The sequence below is a fragment of the Agelaius phoeniceus genome, chromosome 4 (assembly GCF_051311805.1).
Source record: "Agelaius phoeniceus isolate bAgePho1 chromosome 4, bAgePho1.hap1, whole genome shotgun sequence".
Taxonomy (NCBI): Eukaryota; Metazoa; Chordata; class Aves; order Passeriformes; family Icteridae; genus Agelaius; species Agelaius phoeniceus.
Genome location: NC_135268.1, coordinates 72,921,700 through 72,943,397, shown reverse-complemented (window position 1 = coordinate 72,943,397; position 21,698 = coordinate 72,921,700). Strand labels below are relative to the sequence as shown.

Below are 21,698 nucleotides of genomic sequence, written 5' to 3'. Positions count from 1 at the left end.
TCCCCCGTTTTCCCCCCACTTTCCCCCCTTTTCCCCCCTTTTCCCCTTTTCCCCCTTTTCCCCCCTTTTCCCCTTTTTTCCCCTTTTTCCCCTTTTCCCCCCTTTTTCCCCTTTTTCCCCCTTTTTCCCCTTTTCCCCCCTTTTCCCCCCTTTCCCCCCTTTTCCCCCCTTTTCCCCCTTTTTCCCCTTTTTTCCCTTTTTCCCCCTTTTCCCCCTTTTTCCCCTTTTTTCCCCTTTTCCCCCTTTTTCCCCCTTTTTCCCCCTTTTTCCCCCCTTTTTCCCCCTTTCCCCCTTTTCCCCCTTTTCCCCCTTTTCCCCCTTTTTCCCCCCTTTTCCCCCCTTTTCCCCCCTTTTTCCCCCTTTTTTCCCCTTTTTTCCCCTTTTTCCCCCCTTTTCCCCTTTTTCCCCTTTTCCCCTTTTTCCCCTTTTTCCCCCTTTTTCCCCTTTCTTCCCCTTTCTTCCCCTTTCCCCCTTTTTCCTCCCTTTCACCCCTTTTTATCCCCCTTTCTCCCTTTTTTCCCCTTTTTCCCCCTTTTCCCTCCCCCCTTTCCCTCCTTTTTCCCTCCTTTTCCCCTTTTCTCCCCTTTTCTCCCCTTTTCTCCCCTTTTCTCCCCTTTTCTCCCCTTTTCTCCCCTTTTCCCCTTTTCTCCCCTTTTCTCCCCTTTTTTCCCCTTTCTCCCCCTTTCTCCCCCTTTCTTCCCCTTTTCCCCTCTTTTTCCTCCCTTTCACCCCTTTTTATCCCCCTTTTCTCCCCTTTTCCCCTTTTTCCCCCTTTCCCCCCTTTCTCCCTTTCTTCCTTTTACCCCTTTTTTCCGCTTTTCCCCCACTTTTTCCCCTTTTCTTCCCCTTTTCCCCCTTCCCCCTCCTTTTTCCCCCTTTTCTCCCCTTTTCTCCCTTTTCCCCTTTTCCCTCCACTTATTTCCCCCTTTTCTCCCCCTTTCCCCCTTTCCCCTTTTCTCCCTTTTCTCCCCTTTTCTCCTTCCTTTTCCCCCTTTTTCCCCCCTTTCCCCCCTTTTCCCCCTTTTTTCCCCTTTTCTCCCCTTTTCTCCCCTTTTCTCCCTTTTCCCCTTTTTTCCCCCCACTTATTCCCCCCTTTCCCCCCTTTTCTCCCTTTTTTCCTTTTACCCCTTTTTTCTGCTTTTCCCCCCACTTTTTCCCCATTTTCCCCCCCCCGTTCCCCCATTACCCCCCCTGCTGTTCTCCCCTCAGGTGGACGCTGCCTCTCTGCGCTCTCACCTGGTGCACCTGGGGAACCTCCCAGCCCAGGCTACCGGGAGCTGGAGCTGGTGTGCGCGGGGCTGCGCTTCGGCAAGGTGGAGCACTACGCCGGCTCAGCAACCGCCGCCGGGTACGGCACGGGCAAACACGGGGGGAAAACATGGGCAAAACATGGGGTTTTGGGGAGATTTTGGGGCATTTTTGGCACAGGGGTTCCAGGAATTGGGGCCAGTGCTGGGTTGTGCAAGGTGGAGCACTACGCCGTGCTCAGCAACCGCCGCCGGGTACGGCACGGGGAAAACATGGAGCAAAAATGGGTTTTTTGGGGAGATTTTGGGGGATTTGTGGCAGAGGGGTTCCAGGAATTGGAGCTGGGTTGTCCTTGGCAAGGTGGAGCACTACGCCGTGCTCAGCAACCGCCGCCGGGTACGGCACGGGGAAACACGGGGGAAAACATGGGCAAACACGGGCAAAACACGGGCAAAACATGGGCAAAACATGGGCAAAACACGGGCAAAACACGGGCAAAACACGGCAAAACGGGCAAAATATGGGCAAAATACGGGCAAAACATGGGCAAAATATGGGCAAAACACAGGCAAAACACGGGCAACACACGGGCAAAACACGGGCAAAACACGGGCAAAATATGGGGAAAACACGGGCAAAACATGGGCCAAAATGGGCAAAACATGGCAAAAATGGGCAAAACATGGGCAAAAACATGGGGGTTTGGGGAGATTTTGGGGGATTTTTGGCACAGGGGTTCCAGGAATTGGGGCCAGTGCTGGGTTGTGCAAGGTGGAGCACTGCGCCGTGCTCAGCAACCGCCACCGGGTACGGCACGGGGAAAACATGGCAAAACACGGGCAAAACATGGGTAAAACACGGGCAAAACACGGGCAAAACACGGGCAAAACACGGGCAAAACACGGCAAAACACGGGCAAAACACGGGCAAAACACGGGCAAAACATGGGCAAAAATGGGCAAAACACGGGCAAAACATGGGCAAAACACGGGCAAAACACGGGCAAAACACGGGCAAAATACGGGCAAAACACGGGCAAACACGGGCAAAACACGGGCAAAACACGGGCAAAACACGGGCAAAACATGGGGGGTTTTGGGGAGATTTTAGGGGATTTTTGGCACAGGGGGTTCCAGGAATTGGGGCCAGTGCTGGGTTGTGCAAGGTGGAGCACTGCGCTGTGCTCAGCAACCGCCACCGGGTACGGCACAGGGGCAAACACGGGGGGAAACACGGCAAAACACGGGCAAAACACATGGGCAAAACACGGGCAAAACACGGGCAAAACACGGGCAAAACACGGGCAAAAATGGGCAAAACATGGGGGTTTTGGGAGATTTTGGGGGATTTTTGGCACGGGGGTTCCAGGAATTGGAGCTGGGTTGTGCTTGGCAAGGTGGAGCACTGCACTGTGCTCAGCAACTGCCACCGGGTACGGCATGGGGCAAAACACGGGGGAAAATGGGCAAAACACAGGCCAAAATGGGCAAAACATGGAGGTTTTGGGGAGATTTTAGGGGTTTTTTGGCACAGGGGTTCCAGGAATTGGGACCAGTGCTGGGTTGTGCAAGGTGGAGCACTGCGCTGTGCTCAGCAACCGCCGCCGGGTACGGCACGGGGCAAACACGGGGGAAAACAGGGGCAAAACACGGGTAAAACACATGGGCAAAACATGGGGTTTTTTTTGGGGAAATTTTGGGGGATTTTTGGCACAGGGGTTCCAGGAATTGGAGCTGGTTTGTGCCAGGGTGTGCTTGGCAAGGTGGAGCACTGCACCGTGCTCAGCAACCGCCACCGGGTACAGCAGGGCAAAACACGGGCAAAACATGGCCCAAAATGGGCAAAAATGGGGGTTTTTGGGGAGATATTGGGGGATTTTTTGGCACAGGCGTTCCAGGAATTGGAGCTGGGTTGTGCTTGGTAAGGTGGAGCACTGCGCCGTGCTCAGCAACCACCACCGGGTACAGCAGGGCAAAACACGGGCAAAACATGGCCCAAAATGGGCAAAACATGGGCACAAATGGGCAAAAATGGGGGGTTTTTTGGAAATTTTGGGGGATTTTTGGCACAGGGGTTCCAGGAATTGGGGCCAGTGCTGGGTTGTGCAAGGTGGAGCACTGTGCCGTGCTCAGCAACCGCCACTGGGTACGGCCCCAAGGACCAGAGAAATCAGGGCTTGGAGGGGAAAAAATGGGGGAAAATGGGTATTTTTAGGGAAATTTTGGGGGATTTTTGGCAGAGGGGTTCCAGGAATTGGAGCTGGTTTGTGCTGGGTAAGGTGGAGCACTGCGCTGTGCTCAGCAACCACCACCAGCTACAGCAGGGCTGGCAGGGGGAAAATGGGGGAAAATGGGGTTTTTTGGCAAAATTTTGGGGGATTTTTGGCAGAGGGGTTCCAGGAATTGGGGCTGTTTTGTGCTGGGGTTTGTGCAAGGTGGAGCACTGTGCTGTTCTCAGCAACCGGCACTGGGTACGGCCCCAGGAACTGGAGAAATCAGGACTTGCAGGGGAAAAAAATGGGGGAAATTTTGGGGTTTTTTGGGAAATTTTGGGGGATTTTTGGCACAGGGGTTCCAGGAATTGGAGCTGGGTTGTGCCAGGGTGTGCTTGGCAAGGTGGAGCACTGCGCTGTGCTCAGCAACCGCCACCGGGTAAAGCAGGGGCTGGCAGGGGAAAAAATGGGGGAAATTTCAGGGATTTTTGGGAAATTTTGGGGGATTTTTGGCAGAGGGGTTCCAGGAACTGGAGCTGGGTTGTGCTGGGTAAGGTGGAGCACTGCACTGTGCTCAGCAACCACCACCGGGTACAGCCCCAGGAACTGGGGAAATCAGGGCTTGGAGGGGAAAAAATGGGGGAAATTTTGGGGTTTTTTGGGAAATTATGGGGGATTTTTGGCAGAGAGGTTCCAGGAATTGGAGCTGGGTTGTGCTTGGCAAGGTGGAGCACTGAACTGTGCTCAGCAACCACCACTGGGTTCGGCCCCAAGGACCATAAACAAAATGGGGCTTGGAGGGGAAAAAACGGGGTAAAATGGTTTGAGGAATTTTTTTGGGGAATTTTCCAGAATTTTTGGAGATTTCTAGGACATTTTTTGTTGTTTTTCCTTTAATTTATTGGGAATTTTAGGGAAATTTTTAGGGATTTTGGAGGATTTTTTTTTTCCTTTTCCCCCTTCCTTTCCCCATCCTTTCAATTTTTCTCCTTTTTGCCCCTGTTTCCTCTTTCCCACTTTATTCCCCCTTTTCCCCTTCCCTTTTTCCCCTTTCCCCCATTTCCTTCTTTTCCCCTTCCTTCTTTCCCTTTTCCCCTCCTTTTCTGCCCCTTCCTCCCTTTTCTCTTTTCCTTTGGGATTTTTGGGGGATTTTTGGAGATCTTTTGGGAATTTTTGGGAGAATTTTGGTAGATTTATTTGGGAATTTTGGGGGATTATTTCAGAATTATTTTTTAATTTTGGGGCATTTTTGTGGAAATGTTGGGGGATTTTGTTGTTGTTGTTGATTTTTTTGAGGATTTCTTGTGATTTTTAGGGGATTTTTTTTAAGTTTGGGGGGATTTTTTTGGGGGGGAGTTTTTGGTGGATCTGGGGGATATTTTTGAATTTTTGGGGGAATTTTGGGGGCTTGGGGGTGAGGGGGTTGGGAGTTTTTGGGAATTGGAAAGAATGGGAATGGCAGAATTGCTGAGGTTTTTGTGGGATTCTTTATGTTTTCGATCCCAAAATAACAAGGAAATGGTCTTTAAATAAGAAAAAAAAATCCTGAGGAAAATGTTTTTAAATCCCAAGAAAAACAAGGAAAATATCCTTTGAATCACAGAAAAACCAAGAAAATGTTTTTCAAGTCCCAAAAACAAAAAGAAAACACCCATGGAAATAGTCTTTAAAATCCAAAGAAAATGCCCTTTAAATCCCAAAATCCATTGAAAATGTTTTTTTAAATCCTAAAAATCCAAGGATGTATTTTTTAAATCCCAAAAAACCCAAGTTAGTTCCACATTTAAGACCCAAATTAGGCCCTTTAAAGTGACTTTTAACCCTTTTTATGCTTAGAAAATGGCAGGGAAAAACCAAGGCATTCCAGCAGGTTTAAGAATTCTCATTTTATCCATAAATTAAGGAATTACCAGGAATTTTTTCCCTCAGGCCATCCTGCACCTGGACAGCCCCAAATCCGCGCGCTCCATGCACAGCTTCCTGCAGCAGTATCCGTATTCCATAGGAGAGCACACACTCACCTGCTCCTTGTCCTCCCACGGAGACATTCCTGAGGTGAAAATTCCGTATTTTCCACCATCCGGCTTTTTTTTGGGCATGGGAGAATGTTCCTGCAAAGAGCTGCAGGGTGGGATTTCCTTCAGGGTTGGGATTTTCCCCCTCAGGGCCAAGATTTTCCCTCACGGTTGGAATTTTCCCTCAGGGTTTGGGATTTTTTCCCCTCAGGGTTGGAATTTTCCCTCAGGGTTTGGGATTTTTTCCCCTCAGGATTGGAATTTTCCCCTCAGGGCTGGGATTTTTCCCTCAGGGTTGGGATTTCCTCTCAGGGTTTGGGATTTTTTCCCTCAAGGATGGGATTTCCCTCACAGTCAGAAATTTTTTCCCTCAGGATTGGAATTTTCCCCTCAGGATTGGAATTTTCCCCTCAGGATTGGAATTTTTCCCTCAGGGTCAGGATTTTCCCTCAGGGTTTGAGATTTTTTTTCCCTCAGGGTTGGAATTTTCCCTTAGGTTTGGGACTTTTTCCCTCAGGATTTGGGATTTTTTCCCTCAAGCATGGGATTTCCCTCTGGGCCAGGATTTTCTCTCAGGGTTGGAATTTTTTCCCTCAGAGCCTGATTTTTGCCTCAGGGTTGGGATTTTTCCCTCAGAGTTTGGGATTTTTTCCCTCAAGGATGGGATTTCCTTCAGGATTGGGATTTTTCCCTCAAGAATAGCATTTTACCCTCAGGACTGGGAATTTTACCTCTAGGTTGAGATTTCCCTCAGGGCCATGATTTTCTGCCTCAGTGCGGGGATTTTCCCTCAGGGTTGGGATTTTTTCCCTCAGGGTTGGGATTTTTTCCCTCAGGATTGGGATTTTTCCCTCAGAGTTTGGGATTTTTCCCTTCAATGATGGGATTTCCCTCAGGATCGTGATTTTTCCTTATGGTTTAGGGTTTTTTCCTTCAAGGATGGTATTTTTTCCTCAGGGTTGGAATTTTTCCCTCAGAATTGGGATTTCCCCTCAGGGTTTGGGATTTCTCCCCTCAAGGATGGGATTTCCCTCACAGTCAGATTTTTTTCCCCTCAGGATTGGAATTTTCCCCTCAGGACTGGAATTTTTCCCTCAGAATTGGGATTTCCCCTCACGGTTTGGGATTTCTCCCCTCAAGGATGGGATTTCCCTCACAGTCAGAATTTTTTCCCCTCAGGATTGGAATTTTTCCCTCAGGATTGGGATTTACTCTCAGGGTTGGGATTTTTTCCCTCAAGGATGGGATTTCCCTTACAGTCAGAATTTTTTTCCCTCAGGGTTGGAATTTTTCCCTCAGGATTGGAGTTTTTCCCTCAGGGTCAGGATTTACCCTCAGGGTTGGAATTTTCCCTTAGGTTTGGGACTTTTTCCCTCAGGATTGGAATTTTTCCCTCAGGATTGGGATTTCCTCTCAGGGTTGGGATTTTTCCCTCAGAGTTTGGGAGTTTTTCCCTCAAGGATAGGATTTTACCCTCAGGGTTGGGAATTTTACCTCTAGGTTGGGATTTCCCTCAGGGTCATGATTTTCTGCCTCAGGGTTGGAATTTTCCCTCAGGTTTTGAGATTTTTTTTCCCTCAGGGTTGGGATTTCCCCCCCCCCCCCCCCGCCCAGGGTCAGGATCTTCCCTCAGGATTTGGATTTTCCCCTCAGGGTTTGGGATTTTTTCCCTCAAGGATGGGATTTCCCTCACAGTCAGAATTTTTTTCCCTCAGGGTTGGAATTTTCCCTCAGGTTTGGGACTTTTTCCCTCAGGATTTGGGATTTTTTCCCTCAAGGATAGGATTTCCCTCTGGGCCAGGATTTTCTCTCAGGGCTGGAATTTTTTTCCCTCAGAGCCTGATTTTCTGCCTCAGGGTTGGAATTTTCCCTTAGGTTTGGGACTTTCTCCCTCAGGATTTGGGATTTTTTTCCTCATGGATAGGATTTTACCCTCAGGTTTGGGAATTTTACCTCTAGGTTGGGATTTCCCTCAGGGCCATGATTTTCCACCTCAGGGTTGGGATTTTTCCCTCAGAGTTTGGGATTTTTCCCTTCAAGGATGGGATTTCCCTCAGGATTGGGATTTTTCCCTCAGGATTTAGGGTTTTTTCCTTCAAGGATGGCATTTTTTCCTCAGGATTGGAATTTTGCCCTCAGGGTTGGGATTTCCTCTCAGGGTTGGGGTTTCTCCCCTCAAGGATGGGATTTCCCTCACAGTCACAATTTTTTTCCCTTAGGGTTGGAATTTTTCCCTCAGGATTGGGATTTCCTCTCAGGGTTGGGATTCCCCCCCCCCCGGGTCAGGATTTTCCCTCAGGGTTGGAATTTTCCCTTAGGTTTGGGACTTTTTCCCTCAGGATTTGGGATTTTCTCCCTCAAGGATGGGATTTCCCTCTGTGCCAGGATTTTCTCTCAGGGTTGGAATTTTTTTCCCTCAGAGCCTGATTTTCTGCCTCAGGGTTGGGATTTTTCCCTCAGAGTTTGGGATTTTTCCCTTCAAGGATGGGATTTCCCTCAGGATTGTGATTTTTCCTTATGGTTTAGGGTTTTTTCCTTCAAGGATGGTATTTTTTCCTCAGGACTGGAATTTTCCCCTCAGAATTGGGATTTCCCCTCAGGGTTTGGGATTTCTCCCCTCAAGGATGGGATTTCCCTCACAGTCAGATTTTTTTCCCCTCAGGATTGGAATTTTCCCCTCAGGACTGGAATTTTTCCCTCAGGATTGGGATTTACTCTCAGGGTTGGGATTTTTTCCCTCAAGGATGGGATTTCCCTTACAGTCAGAATTTTTTTCCCTCAGGGTTGGAATTTTTCCCTCAGGATTGGAGTTTTTCCCTCAGGGTCAGGATTTACCCTCAGGGTTGGAATTTTCCCTTAGGTTTGGGACTTTTTCCCTCAGGATTGGAATTTCTCCCTCAGTATTGGGATTTCCTCTCAGGGTTGGGATTTTTCCCTCAAGGATAGCATTTTACCCTCAGGGTTGGGGATTTTACCTCTAGGTTGGGATTTCCCTCAGGGCCGTGATTTTCCCTCATGGTTGGAATTTTCCCTCAGGGTTTGAGATTTTTTTTCCCTCAGGGTTGGGATTTCCGCGCCCCCCCCCGGGTCAGGATCTTCCCTCAGGATTTGGATTTTTCCCTCAGGGTTTGGGATTTTTTCCCTCAAGGATGGGATTTCCCTCACAGTCAGAATTTTTTTCCCTCAGGGTTGGAATTTTCCCTTAGGTTTGGGACTTTTTCCCTCAGGATTTGGGATTTTTTTCCTCAAGGATAGGATTTTACCCTCAGGGTTGGGAATTTTTCCTCTAGGTTGGGATTTCCCTCAGGGCCACAATTTTCCACCTCAGGGTTGGGATTTTTTCCCTCAGGGTTGGGATTTTTTCCCTCAGAGTTTGGGATTTTTCCCTTCAAAGATGGGATTTCCCTCAGGGCTGGGATTTTTCCCTGAGGATTTAGGTTTTTTCCCTTCAAGGATGGTATCTTTTCCTCAGGGTTGGGATTTTTCCTTCAGGTCTGGGATTTCCCTCAGAGATTGGGATTTTTCCCTTCAAAGATGATATTTTCCCCTCAGGGTTGGGATTTTCCCTCAGGATTGAGATTTCCCTCTCAGAGTTGGAGTTCTTCCCTCAGAATTGGGATTTTCCCCTCAGGGGTTGGGATTTTCCTCTCAAGGTTGGGATTTTCTTCAAGGATGGCATTTTTCCCTCAGGGTTGGGATTTTTTCCCTTAGGGTTGGGATTTTTCCCTCAGGGTTTGGGATTTTTCCCTCAGGGTTTGGGATTTTTCCCTCAGGGTTTGGGATTTTTTCCCTTAGGGTTGGGATTTTTCCCTCAGGGTTTGGGATTTTTCCCTCAGGGTTTGGGATTTTTCCCTCAGGGTTTGGGATTTTTCCCTCAGGGTTTGGGATTTTTTCCCTTAGGGTTGGGATTTTCCCCTCACAGTTTGGGATTTCCTTCAAGGATGGAATTCTCCTCAGAGTTTGGGATTTTTTTCCCTCGAGGATAGGATTTCCCTCAGGATCGTGATTTTTTCAGGGTTGGGATCTTTTCTTCAGGGCCGGGATTTCACCCTCAGGGATTGGGATTTTTGTTTTTCAGGCAGAAACCGGGAAAAAGGAAGTGAAGAGAGAGGACGGGAGCAAAGGAAGGTACAGCCTGCAAGGATTTTTGGGAATTTTATCCATTTCTTTTCTCTCTTGGAATGTTCATCCACGATTAGGGATTGCTGAGCCTCCCTCCAGCTGTGTCCTGCTGCTCCTCCTTCCCAGTCCATGTCCTCCAGAGACAAAATATTTGGGATTCATTAAAAAAATCATGGAAAAATGGCGTGAAATCCCAATTTCTGTGGAGTTTTTCCTTGTTTTTTTTTCCCCTGCTCAGGTCCTGGCTCCTCCTGTTGCTTTCATTCCATCCTGCAGCTCTTCCCTCTATCCCTGCCTCTGCAATGCCTTTTCCCAACTGCTGAATTCCCAGAAATTTTTAGGAATTTTTGTTAAATATGGCTTCGATCCCTTTTTCCTGTGATTCCAACTCGGATTTCTGGATGAGTTTTGTTGTCAAAACCCCCAAATTGTGTAAGGATCATTCTCAAATTTAAGGAATTCTGTTATGGAAAAGCTCTGTATTCCCAGATCTCGTTTCTTTCCTTATCATTCCATGAAACTGCTGAATTTTGGGAGCATTAATTCCCAAATTAACGGGAATCTCTTCCTCACAGCCACTTCTTTATTCCAGACTAGTGGGATTTAAAATTAAAGTTAAAATTAAAATGTGACTTTTTCATTAATCCCAGCTCCTGGAAAGTTGGAAAATGGACATTTTTCCTGTTCCACACATTTTACACAAAATTATTTCATTTCATAGGGAGCAGAAAAGACCAGAATTATAATTTTAATTGTTAATTAGTGATTATTTCTATGAAGCTTTAATTAATTAAACTCAGCTCCTGGACTCTGCCTTTCCCAGGCTGTGTTTTCTATGAATCCAGGGGGAAGTTTTCCATGAATCCCAGGAGTTTTCCATGAATCCCAGTAGAAAACAAACTGAGCACAGCCAGAAATGTTAAATTGATGGGAAAATCCCTTTGGAGGATCCCACATCCCGCTCTCCTGGATAATCCTGATTTTTCCCAGGTTTTGGAGCAGAAATTCCGTGCTGGAATTCTGCTGGAATGGGTGCTCCAGGCCCAGCCATCCCTAATTCCAGCACTTCCCAAGCTCATGCTGTGGGAAAGAATCCCAAAGTGAAGTCTCTGGAATTCCCTGGAAAGCTCCATCCTGTGGCACCTTGGGCTGTGTTATCCCAGAGGGTTCTCCATGGAAAACAGGGATTTTAAACCCAAATCCAATCCCAAATCCAGACCTGCTCTCTGGGGATTGGGAACTGCAGACAGAGCAAAGCTCCTCTAATGCTCTTATCCAGGAGCTGCCTTTTGGTGGGATATTCCCAATTTTCCCTCTGTGGGATGGAAATTTTCTGAGACCTGAGGTCTCCAAAATGTGAATTATTCACCTCAAGTGCCGCCTTTTCCCGCAGAATTCTCAATCCCATTTCCTCATGCTCCAGGAAAACTCCCACCGGTGGCAGCCAGAGCTTTCTGAGACTTCTGGAATTCTCTCCCCGTGGTTTGATTTTTGTTTCTTTTAAATGCTTTTAGCTCTGGCTTGAAAAAAATTCCAGAGGGATCAGGAACGGTGCAAAAACCAGCTGGGAATCCATCAGGAGAGGCCAGGAAAGGCCAAATTCCCACCCCAAATGTCCCGGAGGAGATTCCAGCGGGACAACTGGAGATCCCTGAGTCGCAGGCAGGAGGAGCAGCGAGGGAATCTCCTGCAGGGATGGATGTGGAGGGGTCGGATCCTGGAATTCCTGTGGATCCTGCTGGCAGCAAATCGCCCGGAGCGAGGTCGGAGGAGAAACCGGCGCCGCTTTCCGGAGCGGGGACGGACAAATCTCAGGATGAGCCGGAGCTGGAAATCCACAAGGAGGATGAGGAACCCTCTGCTCCCGCCGTGGAGCCTCTGGAATCATCCAGCAAGGCCATCCCAGCAGCTGGGGGAACGCCAGGAGCCGTCCCTGGAATGTCCCCGAGCTCGGAGGAGGCTCCCACGGTGTCACCCGGTGTCACCCAGCCCAGCACGGAGCCGCCTGCTCCGGAAAAAACTCCCGTTCCCGAGGCTGGGAAAAGCAGCCAGGAAACGTCCACGGAGAGGAAAGCTGTCCCAAAAACTCCGGATGCTCCAGGGAAAAAAATGGATGTGGCTGGAGCAGAGAGAGAGGCGACAGCGGAGGAATCCGTGCTCAAAATCGGGGAAAATCCGGGGAAGAGTGGGGGCAAGGCTGGGACAGAGCTGGAGAAAACACCTGGAAAAACATCATCCAAGGGTGGGGAGAACTCTGGGAATGCTGTTGGTGAGATGCACGGGGGAAGTTCGGTTAAAATCCCACAAAGTAAAGGGATGGGAGCTGCAAAATCTGAAGAAAACCGCGCGGCAGCTCCGGTAAATCCCGCTGCGTCCCTGAAGGAATCTTGCATTGGGAAAACGCTTTTGAAGGCAGTGGTGTCTGTCCCGGACATCCTGAAGCAGAAAATTCCCGTCAGGATCACCGAGCCTTCCCTGGGAAGAGCTGGTGAGCAGAAAATCCCCCCCAAAGCGGGGCTGGAGAAGAAAATCCCACCCAAAACCGCGGCTCAGCCAGGAGCTGGGAACAGCCAGTGGAAAGGGAATGGAAATTCCGGAGTGGACGCACAGGGAGACAGTGGGAAGAGCTCATCCCAGCAGGAAAAGGATTCCCAGCTGGAATCTCGGGCAAGTTCAAAGCAGAGCCAGCCGGGAGAGAGCGGAACATCTGGCACGAAGGAAAATCCTGGTGGGAATCAGGTGAGGAGGGCAGGAATGCCCAGGTGTTCCCTGGGCTTCTCCCACCCTGGGTTTCTGGGATCATCCCTTTTCCATAAATCCTGGGGCCGCCCGAGGAGCTGCTGGGCAGCCTGTTCCTTTTAGCTGCACCACGAGGGTGGAACTGGTTGGAAAATCCTATGGAAGTTGTTTTGGAAGGGAATCCAAACTGAATTCCTTGGAGCAGCTCCAAGTGGGAATAAAGCCCGTGTCCTCTGGGGAGGTGGAATTGGCTTTTCCAAGCCCTGCACAGATGGAAAAGGGGCTCCTGAGCCAGGTGTCACCTGTTGGTGGCAAACACCTGGAGCCATGAAGACATCCCAGAGCAGCTCTTTGGTCCAAACAAAGCTGTGCTCGGTGAGGATTGGGATTTCCTGGGATTTCATGGAATTTTTTGTCCCATTTTGCAGGCTCCTGGTGGGGGCGGTGCTGCAGCTTGGAAAAGCGGCACTGGCAGCACTGGGAAACAGAAGGAGGTAAGGATGGAAAACCGTGGGATTGAAAGGATGGAGTGTATGGAAATGGGGACTTCTGATGTTCCAGGGGGTGGGATTGGGTGGGATTTAAGGTCTTCTCCAACCCAAACCATTCCAGGATTCCAGGATGTTCCTGCTCTCAGGAATCTTTCCCCTCTTCCCAAAATGAGATAGCCAAATTCCTGCCCTTTTTCCTTCTGGTGTCCATGGATCCCATGGGCTCTGGGGTGCTGGAATCCCTTTGGATCCATTCCCTTTGGATCCATTCCCTTTGGATCCATTCCCTTTGGATCTCTCCAGTCCCTATTTCCAGGCTCACGGAGCTGGGGCCACCAGGAAACCCCAGCTGGGATCAGATCCCATAAATCCATCCCCAAATCCCAGTTTCCCAGTTTGTGTTAAATATCCATGAAAATGTGAGGGTAGGATGGAATATTTTGGCAGAAAAAGTAACAAAAATTCAGAATTCTCCATGGAAGAAATCAGAGGCATCATTTGGGGTGGGGCACCCGTTCCTTTGGAGCCAGAACTTCGAATTGGCAGGAATTTCATCTGTTGAACTTGATCCACTGGATTTTATCCACTAAATTTTGTCCCTTCAATTTTATTCATTGGCCTTTCTCCACTGAATTTCATCCATTGATTTTTTTCCATTGAATTTCATCCACTGAATTTTATCCATTGGATTTTATCTGTTGAACTTTATCCACTGAATTTCATCCACTGAATTTTGTCCCTTCAGTTTTATCCTTTGGCCTTTCTCCACTGAATTTCATCCACTGAATTTTATCCGTTGAATTTTGTCCCTTAAACTTTATCCACTGAATTTCATCCACAGAATTTTATCCCTTCAATTTTATCCTTTGGCCTTTCTCCAATGAATTTCATCCATTCAATTTCATCCACTGAATTTCATCCGTTGAATTTTGTCCCTTGAACTTTATCCGCTGGATTTTATCCACTTAATTTTGTCCCTTTAATTTTATCCACTGAATTTTATCAGTTGTATTTTATCTGCTGAATTTTGTCCATTGACCTTTATCCCACTGGATTTTATCCATTGATTTTTATCCACCGAATTTCATCCATTGAATTTTACCCATGGAATTTTATCCCCTATTGATCCACTGCGATTTTTCCAAAGGACTTTGGCTTCCTGAACTAAACCTGAGTTAATTTAAATTAATTATTCAGAAATGTTGAATTTCTGAGTCATTAATTTAAGTTAACTCAGGTTTAAGCTGCAGTTTAAGCCCTGACCACTTTTTTATTTGTTTTTTCACTCTCAAATACAATTTGGGGTTATTTTTTGGATCCTGCTGGAGATGACAGTTAAATATTCCATTCCCAGGAGGAAGAGCTCTTCCCGTTTAACCTGGACGAGTTCGTCACGGTGGACGAGGTTAAACCTGAGTTAATTTAAATTAATTCCTCAGAAATGTTGAATTTCTGAGTCATTAATTTAAATTAACTCAGGTTTAAGGTTTAAGCTGCAATTTAAGCCCTGACCACTTCTTTTTTTTCCCCACTCAAATTAAATTTGGGGTTATTTTTTGGATCCAGCATGTGTGGATGTTCCTCCTGGAGATGACAGTTGAATATTCCATTCCCAGGAGGAAGAGCTCTTCCCGTTTAACCTGGATGAGTTCGTCACGGTGGATGAGGTTAAACCTGAGTTAATTTAAATTAATGACTCAGAAATGTTGAATTTCTGAGTCATTAATTTAAATTAACTCAGGTTTAAGGTTTAAGCTGCAATTTAAGCCCTGACCACTTTTTTTTTTTTTTTCCACTCAAATTAAATTTGGGGTTATTTTTTGGATCCAACATGTGTGGACGTTCCTCCTGGAGATGACAGTTAAATATTCCATTCCCAGGAGGAAGAGCTCTTCCCGTTTAACCTGGACGAGTTCGTCACGGTGGACGAGGTGCTGGAGGAAGCCGAGTCTCCGGTGATGCCGCGGCGGAACCCCCCGAGGGGGAAGAGAAAAGAAGCCCCCAAAGCCAACCCTTCGGAGCCGGCGCCCAAGAAGAGGAAAGGGAAGAGTTGCGGAGCCGAAGGTGAGCTGTCCTTTGTCACCTTGGATGAGATCGGGGAGGAGGAGGAGGACGCCCCGGTGCCGCTGCCGGGCGTCGACCCCCAGGGCCTGGTGGTGGTGGATGAGGTGGTGGAAGAGGAGGAGCTGTCGGAAGCGGTGAAGGATCCGCAGGCGCTGCTGACGCTGGATGAGATCTCGGAGCAGGAGGAGCCGGGCTCCCACGGGAATGGGCCCCGGGCGGAATTTGAGGAGCGGGATCTGAAGGCCGAGCCCTTGGTGACCGTGGATGAGATTGGGGAGGTGGAGGAGCTGCCCCTCAACGAGCCCGCGGAGCTGAGCGCCGCCGAGGAGGGGAAAACCAATCCCGGGGATGGCGCGGCCTCCCAGGTGCCCGATGATCCCAACGCCTTGGTGACCGTGGATGAGATCCAGGAGGACAACGAGGACAATCCTCTGGTGACTCTGGATGAGGTTAACGAGGATGAGGATGATTTCCTGGCCGACTTCAACCACCTCAAAGAGGAACTAAACTTTGTTACAGTCGACGAAGTCGGCGATGAGGAAGAAGAAAACACTTTCCCAGGGAAGAACCCGCCCGAGGATGAAGATGACGAAGATATTGTTGCTGTTGCAGGACCAGAAGAAATGGGAATTCTAGGAGATACAAACCCAGAGGATGAAATGGCTGAAATCTCCAAGCCAAAAGGTGAGGAACATCAAGGCCGGCTTGGACGAGGCTTGGAGCCAGCTGGGCTGGTGGAAGGTGTCCCCGTCCATGTCTCTTAGGTGCCTCCCGAGCCAAACCATTCCATGGTTCCATTCCATCGCTCCATGGTTCTGTTCCATGATTCCATTCCATCACTCCACGATTCCATGATTCCATCCCAACATGCATTTCTGTCTCCAGCAGCTCAGCTGGGATCAGAAGATGCAGAACCAAAGTCTCAGCCGAAGAAAACAACTTTTCCAGGTGTCCCCAAGACGCAGAGCACTCCCAAAGGTAAATCCAAAGGAATCCCCTGAAATGCTCCAGGTTTTCCTGGCCGGAAGATTCTGTCCTGCCCGTTTGAAAACTCCTCCTGTGCCTCACCACCACAGAGAACCTCAAAGGCAGGGCCCAGAATCCATGGTTTTTCTTGGCTCTTCCAAATCCACATTTAACTAGTTGGTTAAACTGAGAAGCCTCTCATGGAGAGTTTTTTTCTGGAGATTTCCAAATCCAGGTGGAATTATGGATTATTAGTGGGGTGCAGTGTGGTGTCTCCTGAGGGTTCCCATCCTCTGGCGAGTTTTATTCCCAACATTCAGTGTCTGGAAAGGAGGGAATTGCTGCCAGGGCTGTGAAATGAGGGTGTAGGGATGTAGTGAATTCCATGAGGTCAGGAATTGTTCCAGCTTCCATGGGGTCAGTCCTTCAGGAACTGCTCCAACATGAGTCACTTCCATGGAGTCTTTCCTTCAGGAGCTGCTCTAGTGTGGGTCCCTTTTTCCATGGGATCAATCCTTCAGGAGCTGCTCCAGCTTCTGTGGGGTCAGTCCTTCAGGAGCTTCCTGAATTTCCATGGAATCAGTCCTTCAGGAACTGCTCCCGCTTCCATGGGGTCAGTTCTTCAGGAACTGCTCCAGCACAGGTCACTTTTCCATGGAGTCTTTCCTTCAGGAACTGCTCCAGTGTGGGTCATTCTTCCGTGGGATCAATCAATCCTTCAGGAACAGGCTGCTCCAACATGGGTCACTTTTCCATGGGCTCAGTCCTTCAGGAATTGTTCCAAGTTCCATGGGGTCAGTCCTTCAGGAATTGTTCCCATTTCTGTGGGCTCAGTTCTTCAGGAACTGGTCCAACTTCCATGGGGTCAGTCCTTCAGGAGCTGCTCCAACATGAGTCACTTTTCCATGGAGTCTTTCCTTCAGGAATTGTTCCAACTTCCATGGGGTCAATCCTTCAGGAACAGGCTGCTCCAACGTGGATCACTTTTCCATTGGATCAGTTCTTCAGGAACTGCTCCAACTTCCATGGGGTCAGTTTTTCAGGAACTGCTTCAGTGTGGGTCACTCTTCCCTGTGATTAATCCTTCGGGAAGGTGGGTCACTTTTCCATGGGGCCAGTCCTTCAGGAATAGGTTGCTCCAACATGGGTCACTTTTCCATGGGGCCAGTCCTTCAGGAACTGCTCCAACTTCCACGAGATTGGTTGCTTTATTCCCAGAAGATGGTGTGTATATGGGAACTGGAGATGACCTGTGGATTGAAGTGGGGCAAGGACCAGCTTGGGTGAAAAACCTGATTTTTTTGGAATGTTAAATATCTGCAATTTCCCCCTGAGGAATCACAGATGATCCCCCAGATTTGGCTAAAGGAAAGGTGGGGTTGGAATATTTCTGGGCGCTGTGTGTGGTGACTGTGGTGTATCCTCAGCTCTGGACATCCTGGTCCCAAAGGCCGGATTCTTCTGCCAGATTTGCTCCCTCTTCTACGCCGACGAACCCTCCATGATCAACCACTGCAGGACCCCCCTGCACCGGCAGAACATGGAGGTACCACCAGAAAAACGGGAATATCCCCCCAAATCCTTGGATTCAGGGGTGCCGAGAATTCCCTGGGAGTTCACGTGTGATGGGGTTTGGGAATGCAGTGGGAATATGGAATATTTTTATTCCATGCCCAGATTGTGGGGGATCCTGGCCCCTGAGATTTGGCCACATTCCCCTCAGGAGCTTCCCATGCGGAATTTGGGGGTTTTTACGGGACAAATCCCACCTTGGCCGTGGGAGGAGCTGATTAAACCTGGCCCGGGTGTTCCTGGCCCAGGTTTTAGGGGATAATCCCGGAATATCCCTGCAGCACCATCTCTTCTCCCTTCTCCACAGAAATTCATGGCCAAGCAGCAGGAAAGCGGCGGGGAGGAGCCGAGCTCCAGGTGATGGAGCTTCCCAGGAACCACACTTCGGGGCCAGTCAGTTCTGTGTGTTCGGATTTCCTTTGTCATTCGGGGGCAGGAAGGAGCATCCACGGTGTAAAAAATCGGAGCTGGGAACAGACCAAACCCAAAGCAGCAGGAGAGGGTTGGAATTGTGTCTCCGATCGTCCGACGTGGGAGAGACTGTTCCAGGTGTCTCCAGGAAATAAATGTTCTTACTGTATAGTTACCCCAGGGCTCGAGTTTGGGGTCATTCCTTGGGGTTTGGTGACTCTGGGTGACACTGGCGATCCAGGGGATCCATGGAGAGAGTCAAGGGAAGGGTCTGGAGCTCCAGGAGCAGCTGAGGGAGCTGGGAAAGGGGCTCAGCCTGGAGAAAAGGGGGATTGGGGGGACCTTCAGGCTCTGCACAACTCCCTGGATTCTTGGAGCCAGGAGTTGGGATCTGGTCCCAGGGAACGGCCTCAGGCTGGGCCAGGTTGGATATTGGGGAAATTCCTCCTTGGAAAGGGCTGTCCGGCCCTGGCAGGGGTGCAGGGCCCATCCCTGGGGGGATTTACCAGCCCTGGGCATGTGGCACTTGGGGACACGGCCAGTGGTGGCCTTGGCAAGCCCGGACTCGATGGTCTCAGAGGGTTTTTCCCAACCCAAACAATTCCATGAGTCCCTGCCCTGCACCCAACCTGCCCCCAGCCCCCTCAGTTCCATGGTGACGTTCCAAACTTGGGGACACCTCTGGGGCACTGAACCCCTCCTGGGGCTCATTAGCAGCCAACAGAGCCGCAGGAATTCAGGAATTCCTTTAATTCCTTTGCTCGTGGACGGGCACCCCCTGCCTTTTTGGGGAGCACATGGGAACCATTTCTCCCCGTGGATTTCAGCCAGGTGAGTCAGAGGGGGAAACTCGGATTAAACTCCCTGGGAATGCTGAACTTCTCGAAGGTGGGATCAGTGCCAGGCTCCGTGTGGGAAGGGCCCTGGAGGTCAGGACGGGCAGGGCTGGAGGGCGCTGACCCCGGCACTGATGGTGGCGGTGGGGATGTGCCCCCTGCTCTGTTGGCTGACCCTGGGCACAGCTCCTGGTCAAGAAAGTCTTTCCCACTGGGACATCTCTTGGTTGGTGAAGTCTTCCCGCTGGGACAGAGTTTCGTGTCCCCTGGCATTCCCGTGACACTGCTCTGGGGGTCTCTGGGTGTCCCCTTGGCATGGGTCTCTTCATCAGTGAATGCTTCCATCTGGGACATCTTGTGGTTGATGAATTCTTCCATCTGGGACATCTCCTGGTGGATTAAGTCCTCCCATTGGGACAGAGTTTTGTATCCATCGACTTTCCCTTGGTGCCGTTCTTGGTGTCTCTTGGCTTTTCCTTGGCATGGGTCTTGGTTGATGGACTCTTCCTTTTGGGACATCTTGTGGTTGGTGAATTCTTCCATGTGGGATGTCTCATGGTTGATGGATCCTTCTGTTTGGGACATCTCTTTGTTGGTGAATTCTTCTATGTGGGGCATCTTGTGGTTGATGGATTCCTCCATTTGAGACATCTCCTGGTTGATGGATCCTTCCATTTGGGACATCTCATGATTGATTAATTCTTCCATGTGAGGCATCCTGTGGTTGATGGATTCCTCTATTTGGGACATCTGGTGGATTAAGTCTTCCCATTGGGGCAGAGTTTTGTATCCCTTGACGTTCCCTTGGCACCATTCTTGGTGTCTCCTGGCTTTTCCTTGGCACAGCTCTTGGTCAATGAAGTTTTCCATATGGGACATCTCTTGGTTGAAGAGTTCTTCCATATGGGACATCTCCTGGTTGATCAGATCTTCCCATTGGGACACACTTTTGTATCCGATGGCTTCCCCTTGGCACCGCTCTCGGGATCCACTGGCTTCCCCTTGGCACCGCTCTTGGGATCCACTGGCTTCCCCGTGGCACCGCTCTTGGTTGGTGAGTTCCTCCCATTGGGACGGATCCTCGCATCCGTTGCCTTGCCCTTGGCACAGTTCCTGGTCTCCCTTGGCTTTCTCCTGGCACAGCTCCTGGTCGATGAATTCTTCCATGTGGGACATCTCCTGGGTGATGAAGTCCAGCCACCAGGACAGATCTTTGTATCCATGGGCCGTGTCCTGGCTCATCCCTTGGGGACACCCCCGGGATCCCCGTGGATCTCTGGGACAGCAGAATTCCCACTGCTCCTGCTCCATGGCCAACATCCCCTGTCCCTCCTGGGACCGGAGCCTCCACAGCCCCTGGGCCAGCCGGGAGTTGGGATTTGGCTTCTCCAGAGGGATCCGGGACCTGCTGCTCCTGGAAATGGACCTGAACCCTTTGGGCTCACGCTGGGATCTGGGCACGGCACCGCTCCGGTGTCACAGCGGGACATCCCAGCACCCCAGCAACCACGGGGCCCTCTGGAACCCTCTGGAACCTTCTGGAACCTTCTGGAGCTGCAGCCCTGGCCGCGCACAACTCCAAGGTGTGCAGGGGGGGTTGTCCCCCCCGGGTGACACCGGAAGGACACTGGGGGCACCCAGAGACACCTGGAGAAGTGGCACCGTGAGAACGTGAGAGGTTCATGCAGGCTGTGTGAGATCCCAGACCGGAGCACAGCCTGGGAGAGGCTCCTTGGGACCATGGCTGCGGGAAGGACTCAGGGACACGGGGACAGTGACACGGCCCGTGGCAGGACTGTCCCAGCACTGCTCGGTGGCTTCGACCCCGCTCTGGTGCGGGAAGCCAGAGCAGCTTCCCGCTAGGATTCCTGCCGGGAGAAGCCACGGCGCCTTTAAGGCATCTCCGAGCGGGCTCTGGCAGCCGCGGGCGCTGCACCAGGAAATTCCTGACATCCCGGGAAGTGCTGAGCCAGCGCGAATCGGGGCCGGGAACGGCGCCAGGAGCGGGGCCGGGAATTCTGCAAACCTCGAAAGAGCCGTCACGGGGCCTGAGGCACGGCCAGAGCCTCGACAGAAGGCAGGAGCTGCCTCAGCCCGGGACAAAACCCGTCCCAGCGTCCAGCCCTGGGAATCGGGCTCGGAATGCTCCGTCCCCGCTGTCCCCGCTGTCCCGGCATGGCGAAGGAGCATCCCCGGGTGAGGGACCCAGAGGATCCCGGAGCAGTGCACAGAGCCAGAAGGGCCTGTCCCCCTCCCTCCTCAGCCCCGCAGGGCTCTGGGACACCCCCAGGGACAGCACAGGGATGAGGACAAGGGACAGGGATGGCCCCAGCCCTGCCCGCTCCGCGCCCGCGGGAAATCCCAATAAAAGAAGGGAAAGTCAAGCCAGGAAAGTCAAGCCAGGAAAGTTCTTTCGGGGTGGAAAACCAGCGCGTGTGAGACCCCGCGCAGGGCGGGGGGACAGGCAGGACCCAGACCCGGACCCGCGCCCCGAGTCCCACCCGGGGCACCCCCGAGGGGCCGGGGACCGCCCCGAGCCGCCGGGTTCGGCCCCGCTCCGCCCGCACCGGCGGCTCCGGGACCTCCCGGGTCCCCGGGCTCGGCCGGCGCCGCCGCCGCTGCGGCGGGAGGAGCCCCCGCGGACCCCCGGGCCACGCCCCGAGCGACGATGGGACACTGGGGACACTGCGGGGGGCTGGGGACAGCGGGGATACAGTGAGGGGACAGCGGGACACGGCGATGGGACAGCGGGGACACGGTGGGGACGCGGCAGGGACACAGGTCAAGGCCCGCCGGTGAGCGGGCGGGACCCGGTGTCCCCCGTTCGAGGGGTCCGGTGACTGGGAGAGCGGAACGGGGCCGTTTAACGGGGCGGGGCGGGCAGGGCACGGCCGGGGGTCCCGGGCAGGGGCGGGCAGGAGGCGGGCGGGGGTCGCGGCCGGGCGGGAGGGGGCGGAGGGCGGGGAGGGGCCGGGACCGGGACCAGGAGCGGGGCAGGGACCGGCAGGAGCGGGCAGGGACC

At 51.2% G+C, this 21,698-nt stretch overlaps 1 protein-coding gene across 1 annotated transcript in view; it reads left to right on the top strand.

Moving 5' to 3' along the window:
* ZNF638 (zinc finger protein 638) overlaps positions 1-18,015 on the top strand; it is a 66,951-nt gene extending 48,936 nt beyond the window's left edge. Inside the window, 11 exon segments of the mRNA XM_077176643.1 lie at positions 1,210-1,258; positions 1,261-1,313; positions 1,467-1,502; positions 5,390-5,515; positions 9,554-9,603; positions 11,112-12,336; positions 12,765-12,830; positions 14,708-15,575; positions 15,777-15,869; positions 17,285-17,403; positions 17,737-18,015. Coding sequence (XP_077032758.1) covers positions 1,210-1,258; positions 1,261-1,313; positions 1,467-1,502; positions 5,390-5,515; positions 9,554-9,603; positions 11,112-12,336; positions 12,765-12,830; positions 14,708-15,575; positions 15,777-15,869; positions 17,285-17,403; positions 17,737-17,790 — 2,739 coding nt within the window. The 3' untranslated portion in view covers positions 17,791-18,015.
* The last annotated feature ends 3,683 nt before the right edge of the window (positions 18,016-21,698 follow it).